The 23,976-nt window shown below is 42.5% G+C and overlaps 1 protein-coding gene across 4 annotated transcripts in view; it reads right to left on the reverse strand.

Moving 5' to 3' along the window:
- Positions 1 to 5,947: 5,947 nt before the first annotated feature.
- Positions 5,948 to 23,976, reverse strand: part of LOC129465521 (uncharacterized) — a 198,263-nt gene continuing 180,234 nt past the window's right edge. Inside the window, exons 1-4 of one of the 4 annotated variants that reach the window (XR_010117516.1) lie at positions 18,958 to 19,050; positions 15,397 to 15,501; positions 6,779 to 7,164; positions 5,948 to 6,425 (exon numbers count right to left, since the gene is read on the reverse strand). Coding sequence is in view for 2 of the 4 variants with exons in the window: in XM_063625855.1 (XP_063481925.1) it covers positions 6,274 to 6,425; positions 6,779 to 7,160; positions 15,397 to 15,495 (633 nt within the window). In the remaining 2 variants the exon portion in view is untranslated. Of the gene's footprint in view, positions 6,426 to 6,778; positions 7,165 to 12,896; positions 13,074 to 15,396; positions 15,502 to 18,957; positions 19,051 to 23,976 lie in introns of those variants that run through there. The other 3 variants (XM_063625855.1, XM_063625845.1, XR_010117514.1) reach the window with 3 other exon arrangements.

Here is a 23,976-nt window from a genome sequence, read left to right on the forward strand (position 1 = left end):
ATCCTGTATCTTGTGGGCATCCAATATGGGTGCCTGATCACTCTAGAATTGTCAGTAGACCTTGGGTAGTAAAGTTAAGGGTGTGTATGTGTGTTGGGAAAATTCATAAAGAACTTATGGAAAAATGCATTTAGTAGATAATCGGCAAGTACAAATTAGCTTCTCGCTCCATTGTGACATGTATGTTCTTATTGTACTTTTCATTTTATATTAATTGATCTATATACTATATTAATGTGACCTAGGGGTGTTGGTATTTTATTTATGGCTGTGTTCTAGGCTCTAGAAGCTATTGTACGTACTCTCAGGGGTGTTGACTTTCGGGTCATGAATGCATTCACTTCAAGAGAGGAGGGAGAAGATGTTAGAAGATGCAGGACAAGTTTCCCCTGTGGGCAGACGCCGTGGAAGGCATGTCTGCTGACCCACTAGTTGGGACTGCTTTGGCTCTTGCTGAAATTGCATTTCACTTGTTTCTGACCTAATTAGGTCTGAACTCTTGGAACGTGGTCAAGCTTTTGCTTGCATGCGGGAGTGCAAACACGGATAGATGCCTTACTGAGATGGACAGGAAGAATCTCTGGGACAGAACTTGGGCTTCCATGGGCCCATCAACTTTGGGGTATTTTGCACTGTCAACAATTCACTGGGATGAGAAGAAGATACTAGAACTTTTCTGAATATTTTTTGGTCAAAACAGTAAGAAAAGATAAGAAATTTAAAGAAGCATGACTAGGACTTAATATATATAGCTTGAAATCAATACACGTATACAATTTAATCATGACTATTCATATACCAGGGATGATCAAATCATTTAGGGATGGGGATACATGATCAAAAAAGTTTGACAACCTCTAGTCTATGGGAAGATGCAGTGTTTTCCAGGGCAGCTGTGTAGAGCCCTTGCCCACCCTCCCAGAGCTGCTCTGGCTCCTTCCCACTCATTTTCCTGTATTCCTGGGCTGTCCGGATATTCCAAACAACCCCTAGCTCTCTGAATGTGCTCTGCTCTTGTGTGCCCTGGGGCCTTTGCACCTGCCATTTTCAACTCTGGATTCTCTTTCCCTCCGCTTAGTAAGTAGTAAGTAGTATTAACTTTTGTAAACAGTTCCCTGTACTTCCTAGACAACATGGATCTCTCTCTCTGTCAGCCCTATTACCCTCTCCTCATAACTCTGTTATTGCTTTACAAGTTTGTCACCCTTTTATCTTTTGAGCAGTCGAAGGATAAAGCTTGTTCTTATACATTTGTATATAAATGTCTGTAGAATGAAAGAAAGAATGAAGTTAACAAACCTAGCTTTAGTTTGCACCAAAGTTTGACTTTGCACCTAAGTTTGGTTTGGTTTGGTTTGACTAGCTGTAGGGTTTGCACCCTGAGACTTGTTTGGGTCACCAGGAGGGGTCGCTGTTGGTACTTCCTGTAATGGCCAGCGCCTGGCTGGTGGCTCTTTTCTGAGCAGTAGGTTCTATCCTAATATAGCAGAGTCTAACTTGTTACCTCCTTCCCTCACCCTTCCTCCACCCACTTTCTTGAAAAGGGGACAGAGGCTGAGCCTAGAAGACAGGACACAGCCTCTGACTTCATAATAAAACTTTGTGTACCAGGGGTTCCCCAAGAGCCCCCAGGATGAACATGTTGCTGGACAGACTTACAAATGCTGCTGGGGAAATTGTTGATGCTACCTTGCTTCTTCTCGACCAGAGAGGCTATTCTGGAACAAGCAACAGTACATAAAGAGGCTTTTGAAAATGTCAGTGGCTGAGAAACTGCAACCAGCAGCTATGAGAGGATTTTGAGGAGCATAAAACCACACAGCTCCTGAACGCAGCTGGACGTTCCACTGGCAAGCTGGACAGAAAAATGCACCAAACTAGGCGACATCTTTTTATTAACCACACTGTCAGAGAATGGAGAATACACAGCTATTTGACTGTAATTATGAAAGCACTGGTAGAAACAAAAAGGAGTACAGAATGTCTCAATCCCATCCTTTAAGATTTCTGTTAATTTTTAAACTGTATTTTAATTTAAGGACGTTTTTATACCTTAGTAATAAATTAACATTTCAAAAGTACTTTTACCTGCTGAGATGGTTCATTCCGCTAATATGGGTAACGCTGTGGACTCGAATAATTAGTGTAAATTGCCTTTGAATAACACAGAGCTGGGAACAACTTTAACTTGCTAGGGCTTAATGCCCCTTGCAGTACAGGATGAAGAGTCCTTAATGGGGCCTGGAAAAACAACTAATACCTACAAATCAAAGGAGAAAAGCCGTTTTTGATGCATTTGTCTGAGAGTGTGAGTTTTAAACTAAATTGTTAACACTTCCTCCCCGCTGAGGGTCATGGATTAGCTAGGCTGGGAGATTCTTTGAGAATCTTTCACACTGACCAGGGGAGGTGGGGGGTTCCAAATACAAGTGTTTTCTTAACCTTAATCCCTACCTCCCTGACCAGGACAGCTCTGCATTTCCCTCTAATTAGGTGAAGAATTAGGAGGTGGATAAATGTGTTCAGGGATGAGGATAAAGTGATTAGTTCACTCCAGACCATGATAGTGATTTCTAGGTGCTACTTAGTTCCTTTCAAGATAATAACTTTTCTCTTTTTTACAAAAATGTATTCAAGCAAACCTCAAACATGTATTTATAGGCAATGATAATTACCTCTGGGCAAGTTAGGGACAGCATATTGACAAACTATTTTTACTTTCCTCTGAATTTGCTTAATTTTCATAAGTTTCTTTTATCCCGTAGAGGAACATCTAGAGCAGTTTCCAATCTGAACCACGTATTGTAATTATTTGTGCAATCTGAACAAAATTTAATAACGTAACCCAAAAATGCATTCACATTTAAATGATCCTTTCAGTGACGAGGGGAAAAGACTTGTTGCTCAGTAGCTGTCTGAGATAAAACCATTTGACACATTTTCTGCATATGAATAGATTCTACTGTGTATGCATTTTTAAAAGGATCTTATAGATATTCCTTACTGACCTGTAATTTTAAATTTCAAGTTGATTAAAAGCAGTTACTGAATAGCTGTGAACTTGGTGATATTAGCAAACTTTACCCAGGATGAATATCCCAGAACTGCCCTGACCTCTAAATCAGTTTTTACACAAAGAATCCCAGACAGATATCAGAAAGAACACGTTGTCTTTTGCACTCAGACATCGGTTCCAGAATCGCAGGGAAGGTTTCCTCCGCTTTTGCCCTTTTAGCTCACTTGCATACCATGAACACATTGCTTGCTGGTCTTACCTAGTAAAGGTCTACGTGCTATAAACACGTAACGAAAATAACCTCAGGAAAAAGAAAAGTGATAACCACAAATAACAAAACATAATGTTCCTCTACCTCCTTTCTGAGGGCATTTGAAGGCCCAAGGCATTAGTCCCCTTGGTCCTTTTTGAGGGTTCATGTTTGGGAGTTTCAAAAGGCAGTGATCTAATTGTTAAATTTTGGAACAAGTTCTCCCAGTTTCATCCTTCTTGGACATTCATCTCTGAGGATTTTAATGAGCCAGAGCAAAACAGAAGTGAAAACATGAAATGGGTCTCTAGGCTAAGTTGACCAGGATTATACACTGCCACGGCCAGCCTCCTCCCTCTGGAAGGCACATCACATTATTATTATTTTAAAAATCAAACTTCTTTTTAGCTGAAATAAGTTTTCCTTTCCGCTCCTACAAATATCATGGCTGGTTTAAGGTTTGATGTCTGCTTAATGCCCAATTATGCTATACAAGACAGATCACACTACATTAGCCAGGATTATGTTGCCTCTTGATCTTATCAGCTTTGTTTCCTAAACTACAAAAAGATCTAACACAGTACTGGTTAGCAGTTTGGCTTAGACAATCTCTATCATCATCCATCACTGTCACCAGTTAGCAGGAGGCATTAGGCACAAAGCTAAGAGACAGGATGCAGAGCTGACACTCTCTTCCCAGGCTAACATTCTAATTCCACATTTACGCCAGCTCTTCCTAGGCTCGCCCTTCCTTACTATGGAAGCTTTCTTTCCCTTGCTTATTTTTGGAAAAGGAAATCTATACGCGTAAGTTGTTTGCTTGCTTGGTCTTAAATTCTTTGTAACTATAGACAGGAGAGGGAATAAATGCATAAGGAAAATTAAAATATATATTCCTCAGCTAAAACGAGGGTAGTAAAGTCAGAGATCTGAGGGAGAAGATGGAGACTAATGGATTGAATCTGACCATTCCTATCTCTCGGGGCTGACTTGGGTAAACTCCATGCACACAATGGGAATTCTCAGCGGCAAGGTACAGCCGGTCTAGCAACTTGTATTTAGCATTTTCTTTTCCATCATATGTGGGATGACTCCAAGTATGTCCATGTCTGCCTTAAACTCTGGTTGTTTTAAGTCATGTGGGATTATTCCCTATTTGTCCACGTCTGCCTTAAACTCTGGTTGTTTTAAGTAGCACCAGGAGCGAGCCAGGACATCTGGGTTCTAACCCATTCTAAGTCAGAGCAGATACTGTCTATACTGGGCACTCGTTCTAGTTCAGCAGCCTCACACAGAGACACGAAAGAGTGAGAGATTTCAAAACAGACTCCATTACCCCATTTGTGGTCAAATCTGATAGCATCAAGTAATAGGAATCCCAGTAGGGATATCTATGTGTCAAGTGGTAAACTTGATAATTGTAAGAATACATTTAATGCAGCAGGAGAGAATACCCATCCAGAAGATTAACATTCCTGTTATATAATTACAAGTTCAAGGAGTTCAGCCTCTTATCACTTTATAGTGAGCATAGAAAGTAGGAGTGATCCTCTTTAATTTGTAATTATTTAACTGCAATGTGAGGTCCAGCGGCCTTGTTCCTACCCTTCTGGGCTGGAAGACATTGGTATGCAGAATCCATGCGAGAAGGCGCACTACACTATCAGAAGAAGACATGTTTGATTATTCTTTAAAACCAACTAAGAGAAGTTAATCTCATTGAACTTCTTTTTATTCAACAAAAGAGTTGGATGTTTCCAAGTCTAATGTGACTATAATGTTCATTAAATGGACTTCTTTACACCTTTAAATGGATTAACTGCACATCTTTACAGTCTAATTATTATACACATCATTCAAAAAAATCACAGATCTAATTCAGGGGATGATAAAGGCCTTTCTTTTGCGACTATGGAAAAGACATTGCAGTCAATGGATGTGATTTTTATCAGTGCCATTTTTGAAAAAGAGCACATGTTGCTCCAAGGAGGTGGGAGGGAAGGATGGCACTGGATGTGCTGAATTTTTCTGCCCTGGTAATTTTATTTCAGAGATTTAGGATCTGACCATGCTGGTGCTTGCTCCTTCCGGGCTCGCTGTGCCAGGCACCTTAGAGGTTCCTCCCGCCTAAGCCTGCCCGGCTAATGACTTCAATCTGTCCAAGACAGCTCTTAGTCAGATAAGCGATAAATTATGGACAGCCCTCCTTCAGTCCCAGGCCTTTGGGGATCCTCTGAGTTCTTTTACCCAGACCTTTCTTGAAAATGAAAGACAATCTCTCACCACGCTTCAAGAACTTACCAATTCAGTTTTTTTTTTTTTTTTTTTTTTTTTTTTTACAAATACATTTGCCATTATCTCTCTTGGGCCTATACTTCTCTCTCTCTCTCTCTCTCTTTCTTTGCTGGGGGAGCATTAAACTTGGCATGCAATGGCAGTTCGCTGGTGTCCTGAGGATGTCAGAAGCCTTTCTTGGCTCAGGCGTGTACAGATGCCCTGGAAGCTATCGAGAGATGCAAGGACATTTCTCTCTTTGGAGAAAGGAAGTCCTGAGGGGAGGATCCCAGAAGCCCCCTCGAGCGATAATTCAGGCTTTTTCTGTTGGAAACTGAAGAAGGCACAGATTTGTCTTCATTCATTAATTTCACTAATATTTATTGAGAAACTATTACAGGTCATATACCATGTGTAGTCAACCAGATGCAGCCCAAAGTTGAACAGACACAATTCCTACACTCAGGGAGCATTTGGTCTGAGAGACATTAACATAAAACTTCATAAATTGAAGGAGGCTCCCAGTTTTCCGTTGAGGAGGGGCTGAGAGTTGGCAGTCTAGTTAGAAGGCGTGTTTAGAGCTTGGAGTTTGTGCTTGCTCGGCAAACTAACGCTATTTTTCCTGATGTTGAACCTACATGGGGTTGCTTTGGAGTGGTGAATGGGGACTTGAGGGAGGAAATGAAACACCCAGCCCCTTTCTGGACACTCCCTTGGAGCCAGTCAACAGTCCCTACAATCCCAGTCCTGGCTCCCCCAAGCGAGAGGCTAGACCACAGGCAGAAACATGAGTTGCGTCTGTCTTTGAAGCGTCCTCATGGCACCATGGAAGGCGTGCACATGGAGCCAGGCAATTCTGTGTGGAAATGCCAGCACTGCCACTTCCTAGAAATGTGACCAACAACAAGTTACTCAACCTCTTTAGCCTCAGTTTCTTCATCTATAGATGGGGATAATTACATCCGTCTTTCAATGTTCTCATGGGGACTTAGAAACAACAAATACATAAAGGGACTAGCACGATGCCTAATAAATAGTAGGTGCTCAATCCATTCTAGGCCCCTTGTCCTTTCATATCAGTTTCCCTTTCATTGCCCGCCTCCCCTCCCCTCCCCTCCCCTCCCTTCCCCTCCCCTCCCCTCCCCTCCCCAGTGTGCCATTCTTAATCCTCAGTCATGTCCAATTAACTGGGACTAAGGTCTTACTTCATAAACAAAGTGTAACAGCTCAAAGCTTACCTGTTCTAGTGGTCTTTGCCTTTTGGAAGGCAAATCCTAAATCACTGAAAATCCCAAGGAGCAGCGCAGTGATGGCCAGTGGGGTCGGTATTTGGCATATGCGGACATTCCCTTGGCATGGGCAGCCACAGAACCACATGACCGTAGACTCTCTCAGCCAGAAACCCCCTTTCAGGCTCCAGGGTCTCACTCTCAGCCCGGTGCCTGAAACTCCATCTCCAGTCTGTCTAGCATCTGCACTTCCAGTTCTGGATGATGCACAAGGCCCGGGTGGCCGTGGGCTAGCATGTGCTGTCCCCGTCTTCACCTGCCTTCTGGTCTCCTTCATTCCTCGAATTCCCCAGGGCATGGCAGCAACGGGTGAGGTTACTTTCAGAGACGCCTGTCTTGAGGCAGAAAACTCTTTCATAAATCATTTAAGGTCCATGTTGTACTAACATCAATTATCAGAATTAATTGCTGCTTAAAATGTAAAGAATTGTGCTACAAAGAGTCAACATTAGCTCGGGAACTGTAAGTCTCTTTCTCAAGTCTTCTGAAGGCTCACGAGGCAGGTACCGGGATAAAGCAAACAGCAGCTCTTTGTGTGCTAGGTGCTGTGTCCCCGTTTCCAAACTAATAAATACTGAATGAGTAAATAATTTTGTTTTCTCTCTGTGTTATAAAGATTCAGTCGTATTTGGCCAAGTAACTTCAGGGAATATCATTAAATACTTTTCAAATAGTGCTTTCTTTAAGCCATATTCTGCTCTTGGAAAATGTCTACAGACCCACTTAGAAAGCGGAGGTGGAAGGAGGCCTACGTGGGGTGTGGGCTCAGCTATAAAAGTCTCCTCAAGATTGAGACTTGCCACTGTAAGGAGAGAAACCAACGGTGGGAAGCACCTATTGTTCATTCATTCACTCACCCACTCATTCATTTGTTTTCTTATTAATTCCAAATGGGCTAGGGAGTCAATTGTGTACAATGGAATATTAAAAGGAACTAAAATCTTACCTAAACAATAAATTTTGCAAATAATAAAAAGCCAGAAAAATTTAATTATAAAGATCTGACTTCAGAATATTTAAGAATACAATGTTAATATTTCATTATCTCTGTATGCAGCACATACAGGGATATCATGTTTATAATATAAATGTGTTAATTATATATAAATAATATGCATGTTACATATGAGATGATGTTAATTCCAAAGGCATTAGCCATTAATATCATGTAGGAAGACATACATTGTTACTTCAAGATTTTTCTCTACCAATGCACTCTGCAGTGATCCTATTTCCATCATAGAGTTATTTGATCTATGAGACAGGAAGAGTAGAACAGCCTCATTATTTTTTATATTAATTTTATCTGAGGCTTATCAGGTAACAGACAACAAGCATTTGTCTTGTTTGATTTGCACATAATCAGAGACCTGACACCAGCTTCAGTGCTTGGGAGGGAAAGAATCTTTGTTCAGGAAGTTACTTATTGGACAATTAACATATGGAAACTATACCAAAACAGAATGTGAAAATGGTAAGTTCACATTGAATTTCCAAAGGGTGGAGGCTCATTCTTCTTGCAGCAAGACCATGACAACTCTTGCTGATGGAATAAACGGGATCATTATATTTCAGTCTCCAAGTAATTATCAGAAATGAAGCTTTGTGAATTATTTCCTAATGGGGCCCCATCACCCTTCAGTCTTTTGTGTTTAATGGCATTTTGTTTTTGAAAACCTGGGCCTGAGTTTAGCTCTTCCAAATGTTAGGGACTGTGTCCTGACTCTGCCCTGTCTTGCTATGATGAATAGATATATCAGCTGGTTTTCCATCCTCCACCCAACATGTGATTTTATGTGTCCAAAGTGCCTGTGGCAGGTATGTAACGTTATAGCGAAGCCAGGTGTTCGACCATAATTGTTGGCTCGTTGGTGGATTTGATGGCTGACACATCCATGGGGAGCAGGGGCAGACAGTAATTTACTCACCACAGCCTCACCTGGCTGCCTGCTGAGACCCAGGGCTGGAGCGTGGCTCTGTGCAGGCCATGGTCAGGGACCTGGGGCTTCCATGACCTTGCTCAGGCCTAAGCCAGAATGCCAGCTCCACATCTTCTCTGCCGGCAGTCTGGCTGCATGTGCTCGAGACTTTGGCTCTGAGGCCAAACAGAGAATACAACTTGGCTCTGAGGTTGCTTACGTGACTCATAGGCTCTCAAATATCCGGCTGTCTCCTGAACCTCTGGTCGATTATTCAAGATTTTTCTCTACTAAGGTATTCAACCACTGGCATCATAGATTTGCTTGACCAGTGATATAGGAAGAGTTAACTTCATTGTATTTTATGTTAATTCTGTCCTAGTCTTATCAAGTAATAGGCAACATGCTTTTGTTTGTACATATTCAGGGAACTGGCACCAGTTTTGGATGATCAGGAGGAAAAAGGATCTTTGTTCAGGCACTTACTAGTTGGACAATTAACATGTGGAAACTATACCAAACAATGTGTGAAAATAATAAGCTCACATTGAATTTCCAAAGGGCGGAGGACTGCCTGTTCCTTTTCTCACTGATCTGGAGGTTGTACTGTTCAGTTCAGTGATATCTTTAAATGACAGACATTCTTCCAGAGCACTGGGTGACCCTCTGGGGTGGCTGCAGCTTGGCAACTGCTAAAGATCCACTAAAGATCTCTTTTAGTGGGCAAAAGAGTGTAGACAGACTACCAGGTCCACAAGGAAGTGGCTTGATAAAGTACTGTCATTAGATTGTGCCTTCTGTTGAGCTCTCTAAAACAAGGAGGGAAAAGCCTTGAATGTCTTTCTCATCTGAGTAATGATGTGAAAGTGCTTTTCAGGGCTTGGGGGTGAAGGTGGGAAATAATATTGAGTCCAAGTCCATGTAGTCATTGCACCTGGGCCATCTGAACACCTTCCTTACCTGGGGAATTACAGTCCTAAACATCTGTATGGATTGGGGCTATAATAGTTCTGGGAAATATAATTTCACACTGTTTAGGACTTCTCACAACCTACTTTCTGAAAAATTCAGATTTGCATTAGTGTTGCAAATTTTAATCCATAATCAAAAGTGGTCACTACCAATACAGGAAGAATTTCCCAATACTCTTATATCAACAAAATACTTTCTACACCAAGCTGGACCCAGTGAAAGTACATGCCAAATTGGCATCTTAACATAGTTAAGTCTTGAATTCTCTTGCAAGTGATGGTTCTTTAGAAACATTCCCAAACCTCCTTTCCCTTCCTAAGGCTTGACAAGACACGGGCATATCAGCACCTGAATGGCTGACCTGAACCAAGCCCTACCATCTTCATTTAGCAGGTCGTGTGATTCTGACCACAGCCCCCAAATTGACACCTGTTGAAATAATATTGGAACCACGTTTATAACTAATTGCAACCAAGATGTCACTCAATTAATCTGACAATAGAAATACTCAGGAGAAGCTGCTCATGCCCAAGCCGCTGCTCCCAGTCAAGTCCGGGCTTGTTGTCTATTACCTGACAAGCCTAGGACCAAATTAACACTAAATATAAAGTAATTTAATTAACTCCTCCTATCCCAACAGGCAGGTCCCAGCACCCTGGGTGCCCCAGGCCTTCTAAAACAGAGGACTGTTGCACCCCCAGCGGGTAAACACTTAGATGGTGCTTTTATTACTTTACGTGAGTGATTTGCAACCAAAGATCTCCCTGAAACTCCTTTGGCCACTAAAGCAAAAGCATAGCTTTTTAAAATCATCCTTAAAGACAGGTAATAAATTGCATGAAATTCACTCATAGGAAAACATAACTTTTAAGAGTCATTATCCTTCAAGGAATACATGTGCTTCCTGGACAGAGGGGAGAGAGAGGGTTGGGCAGAGTTGGGGGTGAAGAGAAAGGAGAGAGAATCTGATTTAAAAACAACAACAACAACAAGAGGACAGTCTAAAAGGCCCAAAAAATAAAGAAGCCATAATAGATATAAGAAAAAATACACTTTGTGGCATTGTCTTATTATAAAGACATTTCTTGAGCTGATATTTTGAAGGGACACAAAGGTGTCTTTTATTTCTAAATTAAAAATAAAACAAAACAAAACAAACAACAACAACAAAAAACCACTGGCGCTTAACTCTCTCATCTTCAGTGAACTGAACATCAACCCATTTAATTATTCTTCCCATTTCCTCACTTTCCAAGATGAAACCGTCATAAAGGACATAAAGCAACAGGTTGTAATCTTTATGATTGCAAACCGAACTGTTCAGTCTGCAAAGGTAAAGTAGACAAGTGGAAAGGGTGGTGGGCAAACGAGACAGCTTATGGCTGTAAATGTTCGCAAGTGGAGTCCTTAACTTGTGAATAGATTGCCCTTGGAGGTCCTGGGGGGATGTAGGCTTTTCACAGTCAGGTTTGTGAGTGGGAGAACTGGCTGAGAACTTGTGCATGTTCTCTCCTAGGCCTCCTGGTGATGAGAGACGGCACAGGCTGAAGGCTGGCTGGGGCTTGGTTTGTGTGGTTGTGGGACAGAATTTTTCTCCATGTGAGGCCAACTAGATTAGACATCAAAATGATAAGGAGGTTGCAGCACATTTTCAAGTGCAGATGAACTAGGTACCTGGGTCAGGAAATACTAGGTCAATAAAAGCCTGCAGACATCATGAAAAGGCAGATCAGTGGGATGGACCAACACCATGAAATGCTTTAATTTGCAGAAAGGAAATGAAAACTCTCAGAGAAGCCTGTAGCCAATGGAAGTGCCAGCCCAGGGTTCTCTGCTTGGTGACCTTGGGTCATCGTGGGTGTTCTGGGCACCAATTTCCTTGTCTCTTTCTTGGGGGAGTTGGAGTGCGTGATCGAAATTTATCACAATTCCACTTGGTACTTGACAACTCAGCACTGAAGACACCTTCAGCAGCTGCTTCGCAGCCACAACCGCACATTAGTATTACGTAGCGACCTTTTAAATATCCCAATGACTAGGGCGCATCTGGACCAATTCAGTCAAGATCCCTCAGGGTGATCCCAACATGTTGCCAGGATCGAGGACCACCAAGCTCTCGTTCTCCCCAATAAACAGGAACCAGGGACATTTCCCTGCCATCCTTGAGATGATGGGGAGGGATCAAAGGAGTTGTGCAATCTCTCACTCCATTTCCTAGAAAACAGCTCAGGACAAATTTAAATCAGTGATGGATAACAAGCGGAGACAGCAAACATCACAAAGTCCTGCAGCTGCCCCCTTGGCTTGCTGGTGGACAGACCAGGAGAAAGCTGCGTGGGGCCCTCCCAAGCTGGTGGGTAAGGCATGGCTCATTGTGGAGCACCTAGAGCTTCTTGCTTCTTTGACTGGTGCTCCCAGCCTGCACTGAGACACAAGCAGTGCCTACCAACCACATGCTCTCTGCAAAGCAGCTATCACAGTGTGCATAGGCCCTTGACCTCTCTCCAAGGGAATAGGGATGGAGGAGAAAACTGAGACCCATAAAAAATAGTCAATGTGAAAAATAGATTAAGAGGAGCTCTTTTAGAAAACTGCCCTGGGTTGAAGAGTGTCCTTCCCGAAATTCACGTCTTTCCCAGAATCTCAGAATGTGATCTTATTTGGAAATAGGGTCATTGCAGAGGCAATTGGTTAAGGTGAAGGCACACTGGAGTAGGGTGGGTCTCTTTCTTTCTTTCTTTCTTTCTTTCTTTCTTTCTTTCTTTCTTTCTTTCTTTCTTCTTTCTTTCTTTTTTTTTGAGATGGAGTCTTGCCCTGTTGCCCAGGCTGAGTATAATAGCATGATCTCGGCTCATTGCAACCTCCGCCTCCCAGGTTCAAGCAATTCTCCTGCCTCAGCCTTCCAAGTAGCTGGGATTACAGGCACATGCTACCACGCCTGGCTAATTTTTGTATTTTTAGTAGAGACGGGGTTTCACCATGTTGGCCAGGCTGGTCTCAAACTCCTCATGTCAAGAGATCTGCCCTCCTCAGCCTCCCAAAGTGTTGGGATTACAGGCATGGGCCACCACACCTGGCCAAGGGTGGGTCTTATGAGAAGAGACACACAGACACACTGGGACAGTGCCATGTGTATTAGTCTGCTAGAGTGGCCATAAGAAAACACCACAGACTGGGTGGCATGAACAACAGAGATTTATTTCTTCACCGTTCTGAGGGCTGGAAGTCTAAAATCAAGGTGTTGGCAGGTTTGGTTTCTCCTGAGGCCTCTTTCCTTGGCTTGCAGGTGGCCAGCTTCTCACTGTATCCTGCTGTGGTCAACTTCTGTCTGTTGTTTGTGTCCTAATCTCTTCCTACAAGGACACCAATCATACTGGATTAGGGTTCACCCTAACAACCCCATTATAAATTAATTACTTCTTTAAAGGCCCTGTCTCCAAATGCAGCCACATTCTGAGATATTAGGTTTTAGGACTTCAACATATGAACTGGGGACTAGGACACAGTTCAGCCCACAGCACCATGCAACGATGAAGGCAGAGATTGGAGTGATGTGCCTGCAAGCCAAGCCTGCGCTTGTGAGCCCCTGACTCTCTGAAATCTGTCTCTGCAGCTCCAGCAGCTGCCTGGCATGGACAGCAAGATGGGTGCTGGTTCATTCATTCATTCAAGTTATAAGTCGAATGAATGAATGAATGAATGAATGAATGAATTTAATGAATTCATTGAATGAATTGAATGAATGAATGAATGAATGAATTTAAACTGGGAAGCGATTTAAACTGGAAAGCAGCTCTCACAAGGCAATTTTTCACTCAGCCTTCACTCCTCCAGGTGGCTGCAAATCATGAGAAAATACAGTGTGTGCACAGTCCAGTGCCTGTCTGACAACACCACTCGTAGGAGGACTCAATTTAAGAAAGATTTCAAAATGTAGGAGAAGGGAGAGAATGGACAGAGTGCAGCAAGGGGGCTGCAGAGTGCAGAGCTGCACCAGTTAGATCAGCGAACAGCAGGCAGCCTTTGTCCCTGGTGGGAAGCACCCAGCAAGGGACTGGTGGCAAGGAGCCGCTGAGAGGTGCCTGCTTTTTAAAGGGAAAATGTAATTTGTAAACAATCAACATCTTAACAAGCTAAAAGCAATCAGCCCTGACTTCTAGCAGATTTACTGATGCTTCAGTGACTAAAATTCACAATGTTTTTCCCACCCAACTTTGTTAATTTGTGGCCCGTGTTCATTAGGACAAGTCCCTGGGGATGGTTTCCAGCTTGGCTTCCAATGTAATGACGCCAAGCCAGGGTCCTGATCGCTTCTCCAGCATAGGTGCCGGCCCAGGGCAGCCTAACCCTGTCTTTCTCCCTTTCTCACTGTGTTATAGGCTGGCCTGGTAACTAATAGGATAGGATATGTTTGTTTTGTTTGAAAATTCTAGCGTTTCAAAAATCACCCATCATTTATCACTCATCCGAGATGAGCAATTGTGGGTCGATGCTGGCTGGATGCTTTTCCTCTGAACCCCTCCTCTCTCTACCTCCTCCCACCTCCCACCCCCCAGGGGAAATCAAGAAAAACAAGATTCTACTTGTCCAGGCCCTCTGAGACTCCTCGGAATTGCTGGAATCGTCACAATAAGTGGTAGTAATAGAACCATATACAGGATTGTAAATACAAACTGCTCCATGGAGTGGCAAAAAATAATGAAGTAATTAGGTGAACTATTATCAGCACCTGTGACTGATGGGTACAAGCACGTTTCTGGCTTTATTACATTGTTATTTGTCAGAAACAATGTGCAGATTCTGAAGTTGCCTAACTTATTGTCCTACGCCCAGCTTCCCTCTCCTGAGAGCCTCAGTCACCCCAGGTGGGTCAATGCCCGGGTCCAGCCTGTGGAAATGCACAGTGGGGAAATGAGAATCCTGCTTTGCAACCCATTAAGAGATAATGCCATTTTAATTAGCAATTGATGTGAGCCTAAGAGGTGCTATTTCATGCGTCATTTCTAGGCTAAGCATGGGGCCCACGGACAGACAGACCAAGCTGTGAGCCCACTTCGATGGGAGACAATTGAGGGGATGGGGACTTGCAAATAAGCCACCGTTGATTCTCAATGGAAATGGCCATTCAAATATTCAGCCTGAATTCTTGTAAGGCAGATGGCTCTGTCTCCTCATTGAGATTTCTGAATGGAAGTGCCCACTTGCCAGAAATCATGATAATTGGATGATGATAATAATAAAACTTATCATATCAGTGTGCACCAGGCCCTGCTTTAGGCACGGCATTTGTACTTCCTCATCCATTCCTCACAACAACCCAGTGAGATAGATACTCTCATCATCCCCAGTCGACAGATGTGGAAACCGAGGCACAGAAGTTAAGTGACTGGTCCTAGGTCACGGAGCTGGGTTTCCAACCCAGGCAGTTTGGTGTCAAAATGTACCCTCCTCATCTTCTGTTCACTGTTCCTGCTTGGTGGGTGCCTTCCAGAGCTATGGACCAAGACATGTTGACACTGTGGCTGGAACAGGCAGGCTGAGCACCAAGAAGGAAAGTGAAGAAGAAGAAAAAGATAGTGCTACAAAAAAAAAAAAAAAAAAAAAACAAACAAGAAAAAACAACAACAACAAGAAAAAAAAAAAACAAGGCCACAAGATGATCTCTCACAGGCTTACCCGTGGACTTGGGAGGATCCAATGCCTTCCTGGAGCAGGGACAGGGAGAGACCCAGGTACAACCATTATGCACACAGAGGTACAGATCACAACTCCCATCGTTCTCTAGAGAAATGCATGACATGGACAGGGTAAATCCATTTGCTGAGAGCCACACACACACAGGCTTCTTCTAAGCTTCCTTCCACCCAAAACCTCTCAGGGCCCACACACTTTGACTGGCTGGTTCCTGAAGGATTTGCATTTTAAACCAATAGAGTTGGTTGAATTGCTAGCAGGTGATTGCATTTTGCAAGTTCCGCTTCCCCCAGCAGCCTGGGTCTTTACTTCCCCCATCCAGTCAACATTTCCAGGCCCGGCGCCATGGCTCACGCCTGTAATCCCAGCACTTTGGGAGGCCGAGAGGAGTGGATCACGAGGTCAGCAGATTGAGACCATCTTGGCTAACACAGTGAAATCCTGTCTCTACTAAAAAAAAAAAAAAAACATTAGCCAGGCGTGGTGGTGGGCACCTGTAGTCCCAGCTACTCGGGAGGCTGAGGCAGGAGAATGGCGTGAACCTGGGAGGCGGAGCTTGCAGTGAGCCGAGATCGCACCACTGCACTCCAGACTGGGTGACAGAGCGAGACTCCGTCTCAAAAAAAAAAAAAAATCCCAACTTTGCTGGATGACCGAAGACAAGTTACCCAAACTCCTGGGACCTCAAATTTCTCATCTGTAAAATGGAAATAATGACCCCACCTGTGAGGATTAAACGAGTTAATGTTAACTGCTAATTATCATTATTTTAAACAAAGGAGGATTGTCTGAGAAGCTAAGGAAGCTTAAGCTTCAGGGCCCTGTCTTGCTAGTTCGCTCCCTCAAGGCTCTGTATTCCGTATCGATAATTTTGTCTTCTTTTTCTTAAGGAGAGCATTGCTCCCCACCATCCCTCAGATTGTATAAGCTTCAGGCTCCTCAAACCTGGATCTACCCCATGGTGATTAAGGCAAGGAAGCACGTGGCCGGGCTAACCGCTACAGCTCTGCCTAGCTCAAACATGCAGAGCTTCTACATAGTAGATCTGAAAACACGTGTGAAGGTCTCTGCTTTGTGAATAGGGGCACAAACTTCTAAGAAGATGAGAAGCCATAGAAGACAGTATGTGCTAGACTCATTATAGGGTGACCAACTTGTCCCTGTTTGTCCGGGACTATGCTAGTTTAAAAGCTGAAAGCACCGTGTCTTGAAAATCTCTTCCGTTCTGGGCAAGCTGGGTCAGTTTCTCACCATCCTTGTTGAGAAGCATGTCACTACTATTCACCACAGGGCTCCCGGCTAGCTGAGTGCTTGGCATGTGGTAGGTGCCCAGCAAATATTTGTTGAATGAATGGAGTGTAAACCAACCATTGGTACCTCGTGGGCTCAGAGGAGGACGAGTACACAGTGATCTAAGGTGGACAGGTAGATTTCATGGAAATTTAACATGAAAAAATAAGCTTGTGATGGTGAAGTTGGATCAGAAAACCACCATCATTGAAAGGAGGGTTATGGAATGTGTGAGGGAATCACCCAAATGCAGGGGGGCTGCTTATACCCCGGGATCATTTCTGTTTTCTTTTGTGTACCTGATAACAAACAGTATGTCTTCCATTAGAATTTCCACATCATCATTTTCTCAGCTTGGAAACAATGCCTGTGTTCAAGGCAGAACCCTGAATACAAGCTGAATCTGGTGTGTGTGTGTTTGGTGGGGGCGGGGTGGGGATAAATGGTGCCCCAGGCAGGTCAGTGGTGGGCTTTGGGCATGAGGGTGAGCTGCTCAGGACCCAATTCCACAGGCTGTGTAGACTCCAATTATCCGAGGACTTAGAGATCAAACAGCCCAACTGTGCCTCACAATAAAGGAGGAGGTCTTAATTTTACTTCGCACTGCACCCTTCCAGCCAGATCTTGCAAAACAATGCATTGCATTTATGTCTTCCTGAGCCCCAAACCTCTCTGAAATTGTCTCAGGCTATCCCAGCAATATCGCTACAAAGTGGACAGAGGAGAGAGTTAGATATTCTAAAGAATCATGTGATTTCTACTGGACTGGTCAGAATGTCACGGCAACCACAGATGGCTTGATCAAAATCTCACCCTTCTGCTTTGTTGAGGACAGAGCACTTTTACATGTTATTTGTTTTTATTTTGAGGTATATTTTTAGTGGCGACTTGTTGGCTTGTGGGGGAAATAGTTTGCATTAGCCCTCAGCTGAGCTTCCCATATGCACAGGGGACTCAATATATAGAAAACAAGAAAGCCCGGAAAATGCCAATGGTTAGAGACTGGAATTCTGCAAATTTTATTTTTCTCCGATCTCATAGTACAAACAGGATTTGTAGTAAGGTACAATACTGCCAAAATTAGTCTGATTTCCTTTTTAACAATAACATCAGCTAATAGGTAAATATTCTAGAAAATGTAGTCATTTTGAACATTTGAGATTAAGAAAAGCAGAAAATCTGGAATTTTTTTGTAGACATCTAAATATATAGGCAACGACAGAGACCCAAGACGGTAAATCTGGTTTATTTTTACATATTAGCATTAAAATATCTGTCTTGCTTTCAGACAATGAGTTTTTAAAAATTAAGAATAGTGCATCAAAATGACGAAAAATTTTAGGATTTTTTGATATGTAACAACCCACAGAAAACCGGATTCTTCATCTTGCTACTTGTTTATAGCCCTTTTTAAAAAATGAACATTTCAGACACCTTAAATTGATAAATGTTTCTCTTAAATAAATCGCTCTTTGATAAAGAGAGTGGAACATAAATGTTTGAGATGTAGCTGAAGCTCTATCACCATTTATGGATCAGGATTATAGTTCAAAAGGCAAAAGTTGGTGTATTTGAGGTTGAGCATTTTATACTGAAAGCGTATATTTATAATGGAAGTTAACCTTAACATGAAGAGGAAATGATGTTATAGGATTTTCTATTTTGGAACTAATAAGCTATATCATTTCTTATTTGATGGTCTTAAGAAGCAGTTAACATGACTTGAAAGCAACATTTTTCAAGTACTGTAAACATGCTACCATGGAAAACCAGAGAGGAAAAATTTTCCTGTCTGTGAGATTCCTAAACAACTTATCTTAATTTGAGTTGTTTACTCTCAAATACTGAATGTTCTTCCCACTGTTCCAGTCCGACACAAAGTATTTAATGATTTTTGTGAAATTCACAACCTAGTGACTTATCATCTTACTTTGAATCGTCTTGAAGATATTTAATGCTGATACTTAACGCAAAAAAAAAAAAAAAAACCAAAACTCTTAAGAGTCCTCACTCTGTTTTGAACTAATTAACTTTACAGGAATAAACCTGGAGATATTTATTTTTTCCACTACTACTTTTGGATTTATTAATTCTTTTTATTATAGTGGCCCCAGGTTAGAAAGCTAAAAATTAAAACGGTTGATAATTGTGAAATATATTGTAATTCATGGCAAAATATCACGATTATGCATATGTGTAAGAATTAAGATGTCTTAGGAACTAGCACGGAGTGAGCTGGATAAAATGCGGCACCTGCCACAGAATCTTTCCCCTGTGCTTTTCAGTAATGCCAGGCAAGTCCTCCGGGTTGTAGAAGTCATGGCCAGGTCATGGATTTCTGCACACAGCGATGGCTTCTGTGGGACAAAAAGCAGTGAATATCACGCTCCTTACCTTGCTTTATACCACAACTGTTGCAGGCAAGGGTGTCTCCGATGGCGCCTTGGTTTTGCTTACCTGCTTTCCAAAAGAAATCTTTTCCCTGACCAGTTAACTTCTTGGTTGTTCCTTAAGACACAGGGATTTTGGGAAAGACTGTGGCATGCTTTCCTCAGTGGTTCTTCTCAGTTTAATGCCTTAAAGATGGACAAATGTTCACTGGCTGCCCGATAGGCACTGAAATTCGGAGCAATTAAACCTGTTTCAAAAGCGTTTCCCACGGCATATGCACAGTTTCACGGATGGCCACTAGATGGCGTGTGACAACCATTTGTGTCAGCCACACGCAAAGGCTTCCCATTCATTCTCCACGAAGGTATCAAAGGCGTCCTCCAACAATTCCTCAAGACACCTTCACTATTACGTTGTTTTCATTTAGATCCTTATATGGAAACTTAAATTGTACCGGTTTACGTTTTGGAAGTAGGGGGAAATTTTCAGTGGGCGAGCCTAAATCAGAATGTGTGCTGTTGTATTTATGCATCACCATTAATAAACATTGGCACTTAAAGCTGAATTAAGGCACATCGTTAAATGTCAGTGTGTATCTACCCACTTATCTACGAATGTTTCAACAAACATCTATTAAGTGTCTACTACTATGTGCGAAATGTGACTCGTTCTTCTAAAATACTGAAAGGACATTTTATTACCAGAAAGTAATACAAGTATCAGAAAATAAAGACATTTTATGTTGCACAGTTGGGTCATTGATATAATGTTAAAATTAAATACATTAGCTCCTCCTTACCTGAGGCTTTGTTTTCTGTGGTTTCATTTACCTGTGGTCAGTTGTGGCTCCAAAAAATTAAATGGAAAATTTCAGAAATAATTCGTAAGTTTTAAATTGCATGCCATTCTCAGTTGCATGCTGAAATCTCTCATCCTCTGTCCCACCTGGGAGGGGAATCTTCTCTTTGTCCAGCATATCCACACTGTCTAAGCTACCTTCCCGTCAGTCACACAGTAGCCATCTCAGTTATCACATCGACTGTCACCGTTTCCCAGTGCTTGTGTTCAAGTAACCCTTATTTTGTTATATAATGGCCTCAAAGCATGAAAGTAATGATGCTGGCAGTTTGCATATGCCAAAAAAGAAGCCATAAAATGCATCCTTGAAGTGAAAAGGTGAAAGTTATCAACTTAATAAGGAAAGAAAAAAATTGTATGCTGACATCTTTAAGATCTACAGTAAGAATGAAACTTCTACCCATGAATTATGATCAATTAGTTGTAAACACCACTGCACTTGGACCAGCTTACCCATGAATGGTAAGGAAAAAAAGAAATTCATGCATAGTATATGTAGGGTTTGGTACTATTGCAGTTTCAGGCATCCACTGGGGGTCTTGGAAGAATGTACGCCCCATAGATAAGGGGGGCGGTTGTATGCTCCTGGAATTTCAGAAGCTTCTTCTTCTTCTTTTTTTTTTTTTGAGATAGAGTTTTGCTCTTTTTGCCCAGGCTGGAGTGCAATGGTTCGATCTTGGCTCACTGCAACCTCCGCCTCCCAGGTTCAAGAGATTCTCCTGCCTCAGCCTCCCGAGTAGCTGTGATTACACGGATGCGCCACAACGCCCAGCTATTTTTGTATTTTTAACAGAGACGGTGTTTCTCCATGTTGGTCAGGCTGGTCTCGAACTCCCAACCTCAGGTGATCCGCCCACCTTGGCCTCCCAAAGTGCTGAGATTACAGGCGTGAGCCACTGCACCCGGACCAGAAGCTTCTTTTCTTGATATAGAATAAATCTGAATGTCAGGGGGAAAAATCACATGAAACACCTTGCAAATTATCTTTCCGCTTATAGCAAAATATGATTCTGCTTGCCTTAATAAATGTAAATTCCTATAAAGAAAATAAATTAATAAAACATACAAGTCCTATAGTGGAATCACTTTTTCTTTCATGTCCATTGTCACCGAGTATAGAAATGAGGTATTTTATTACATAATTTTTACAAATCCGTATTAAGACAAACCTTAATAAGAATGACTTTATCACAAAGTGTTCAGAAAGACATGAGAAAACATTCCCAAAAGTTAGTTCCATATCTGTGGAGAAAATGAAGCAATCTCTAAGATCATTTCCACTTTTAAAAGTCAGCGGTTTTAAAAAAACTAGTGGCATTTGAGTTATTTCACCCTTCTCAAAATAGGTGTGATATTTCTTCTAAGCCAATCTCTAACTGAAAGAAAAGCATGGTCTCATTTTTAGAATTACTGGCTGTTTGTTTGAACTGGAGAATTAGTTGCATTTCAAAATAAGGACATGCCTAATGAAATGATTAAAACATACAGAACATTAAATTATAAGCAGATGGGGGTGAAACCAAGGGAGGGGGAAGTTGAGTTTGCTGGAGACCTGAAGTCCAGGGAAGCTGACAGCTTTGGGTTTTCCTCAATATCACAGAAGATGATTGTTTAAGCAACAGAGGGTAAGAAAACAACCTTTGGAAGACAACCTCTCTCTCTCTGTCTCTCTCTCTCTCTCTCTCTCTCCCCCCTCCCTCTTTTTTGATAGGCAGCAACTTACAAGAAAAGCCAGAAAAGAAAGCCCCCATGTATATTGTAACAGTTTAAAGAGACAGCCATTCCAAAAGAAAATGGACATTCACATTGACGCCTGGAAAAGAACCAGGAGTCACCATACAAATGTGTCAGCAGCGAGAAGTCCTAAGAGAGCGCAGGAGATCAGCCAGGCTGCTGTGAGTCATGGTTCAGGATCCACATCTTCATCTTCCTAAGACACTGATCTCCCTGGTCCCAGTTATTCCTGAAACGCTGTCCCTCCTCCGTTTTCCCTGAAATTTATCAATTAAAGTACAGCTCTGTATAGGTAAAAGATAAGAGTTTGATGAGATAGAGTTTACGACAGCTAAAAAAGAAGCTTAGCGGATGGGAGTGGTTCACAGACGGTGCAAATTGTCTGTTAAGTGGCACTTTATGGATGGGCAGAATCCATGAAGAGTTTTATCTTGAATTTCTATCAGGCTGCATTCAGCAGAAGCTGGTTCCCTGGAAATTGGCATTAAAAAAAAAATCTCTGTCGTGTGTCTATCTTTCCTGGATATACAATGGCAGTTTCGACCCATTTGAGCTGGCTTCCTGAACAGTGGCAGCGATTGTCTCTAAGTGTGGGTTAATGGATGTAGGTCTAGAGATAAAGGAAATAAACCCTCTAAGATGTTGTCTAATTTTTAAAAGGCATTTCGCCTTCCTCAGCTGTGTGTCTTCTTTGTCTTAGATGTCTGCAAAGGAGAGGACAGCATCGCTGCGGCGACTGTGGCTTGCACCCAGGGCTGGGGCCAGGCTCCAAGTGAGGGCGAGGGTCACCTTTAGAATGGAAATCGTTTCTTGCTTTAATGGCAGAAAGAACACCCTGGACATGAGTCGGTATGTGTGTGCACACACACACACAACACACACAGATACACACACATACACACACAACACACATACACACACAACACACACAGACACACACATACACACACACACAGACACACACATACACACACAACACACATACACAACACACACACAACACACACAGATACACACACATACACACAACACACATACACACACAACACACACAGACACACACACACGCAACACACACAGACACATACACACAACACACATACACACACAACACACACAGACACACACACACGCAACACACATACACACAGACAACACACAGACACACAAACATACACACACAACACACACAGACACACACACAACACACATACACAACACACACACAACACACACAGATACACACACATACACACACAACACACATACACACACAACACACACAGACACACACACATGCAACACACACAGACACATACACACAACACACATACACAACACACACAGACACACACACACGCAACACACATACACACAGACAACACACAGACACACAAACATACACACACAACACACACAGACACACACATACACAACACACACACACAGACACACACAACACATATACACACACAACACACACAGACATACACATACACACACAACACACATACACAACACACACAGATACACACATACAACACATACACAACACACATACACACAACACACAGACACACAGACACACATATACACACAACACACAGACACACACAACACACAGACACAGACACACTCACACATACACACACACCCCCACACACACACATTCTCCGCATGAATGAACTGTCTGCTCTCATTCTCTTTCAGGTAAGACCCCTCTCCCCATTCATCTAAGCTGCTCCGTGTGTCCACTGAACTATATCACATCAGCGCTTCCACATCTGTCCTTATGGCACTGAGCACTTCTCTGGAAACTGACCAGTTATTGCAGAGCCTTGTTTCCCCAGCATCATCCGCCAAGAGAAGGTACAAGCTATTGATCTCACTCTACCTCATGCCTAATTAAAATTCTCAGAGCCATCTCTTCCAGGTAGCAATGGCTATGTGTTCAGGAATTGAAGGATGTGTCTCCTTCCCAGATGATTTGCCCCATTTACCAGGCAGGTCGGGGTTCAATGGAATGCTTAGCTGCACCAATCCCACTGGCAGATTAGGGAATAGTGTGGCTCCCTCTCACCTTCCCCACCCAATCACAATATGATCTTAAGCTTTTCTCTTTAACCTTTAAGGTTCGTTGAATATGTCCTAATGTAAGCCTCTTTCAGTGTTTGGAAAGAAAATGGGCCATAAATATATACATTTAACACTTGTATATAAAAAAGTATAAGTAGCATCTACTGAAATTCCACCTTTAGGGATGCACTCTTTGGAGATTTGAAGGTATTC

This window comes from Symphalangus syndactylus, chromosome 2 (genome assembly GCF_028878055.3).
Source record: "Symphalangus syndactylus isolate Jambi chromosome 2, NHGRI_mSymSyn1-v2.1_pri, whole genome shotgun sequence".
Taxonomy (NCBI): domain Eukaryota; kingdom Metazoa; phylum Chordata; class Mammalia; order Primates; family Hylobatidae; genus Symphalangus; species Symphalangus syndactylus.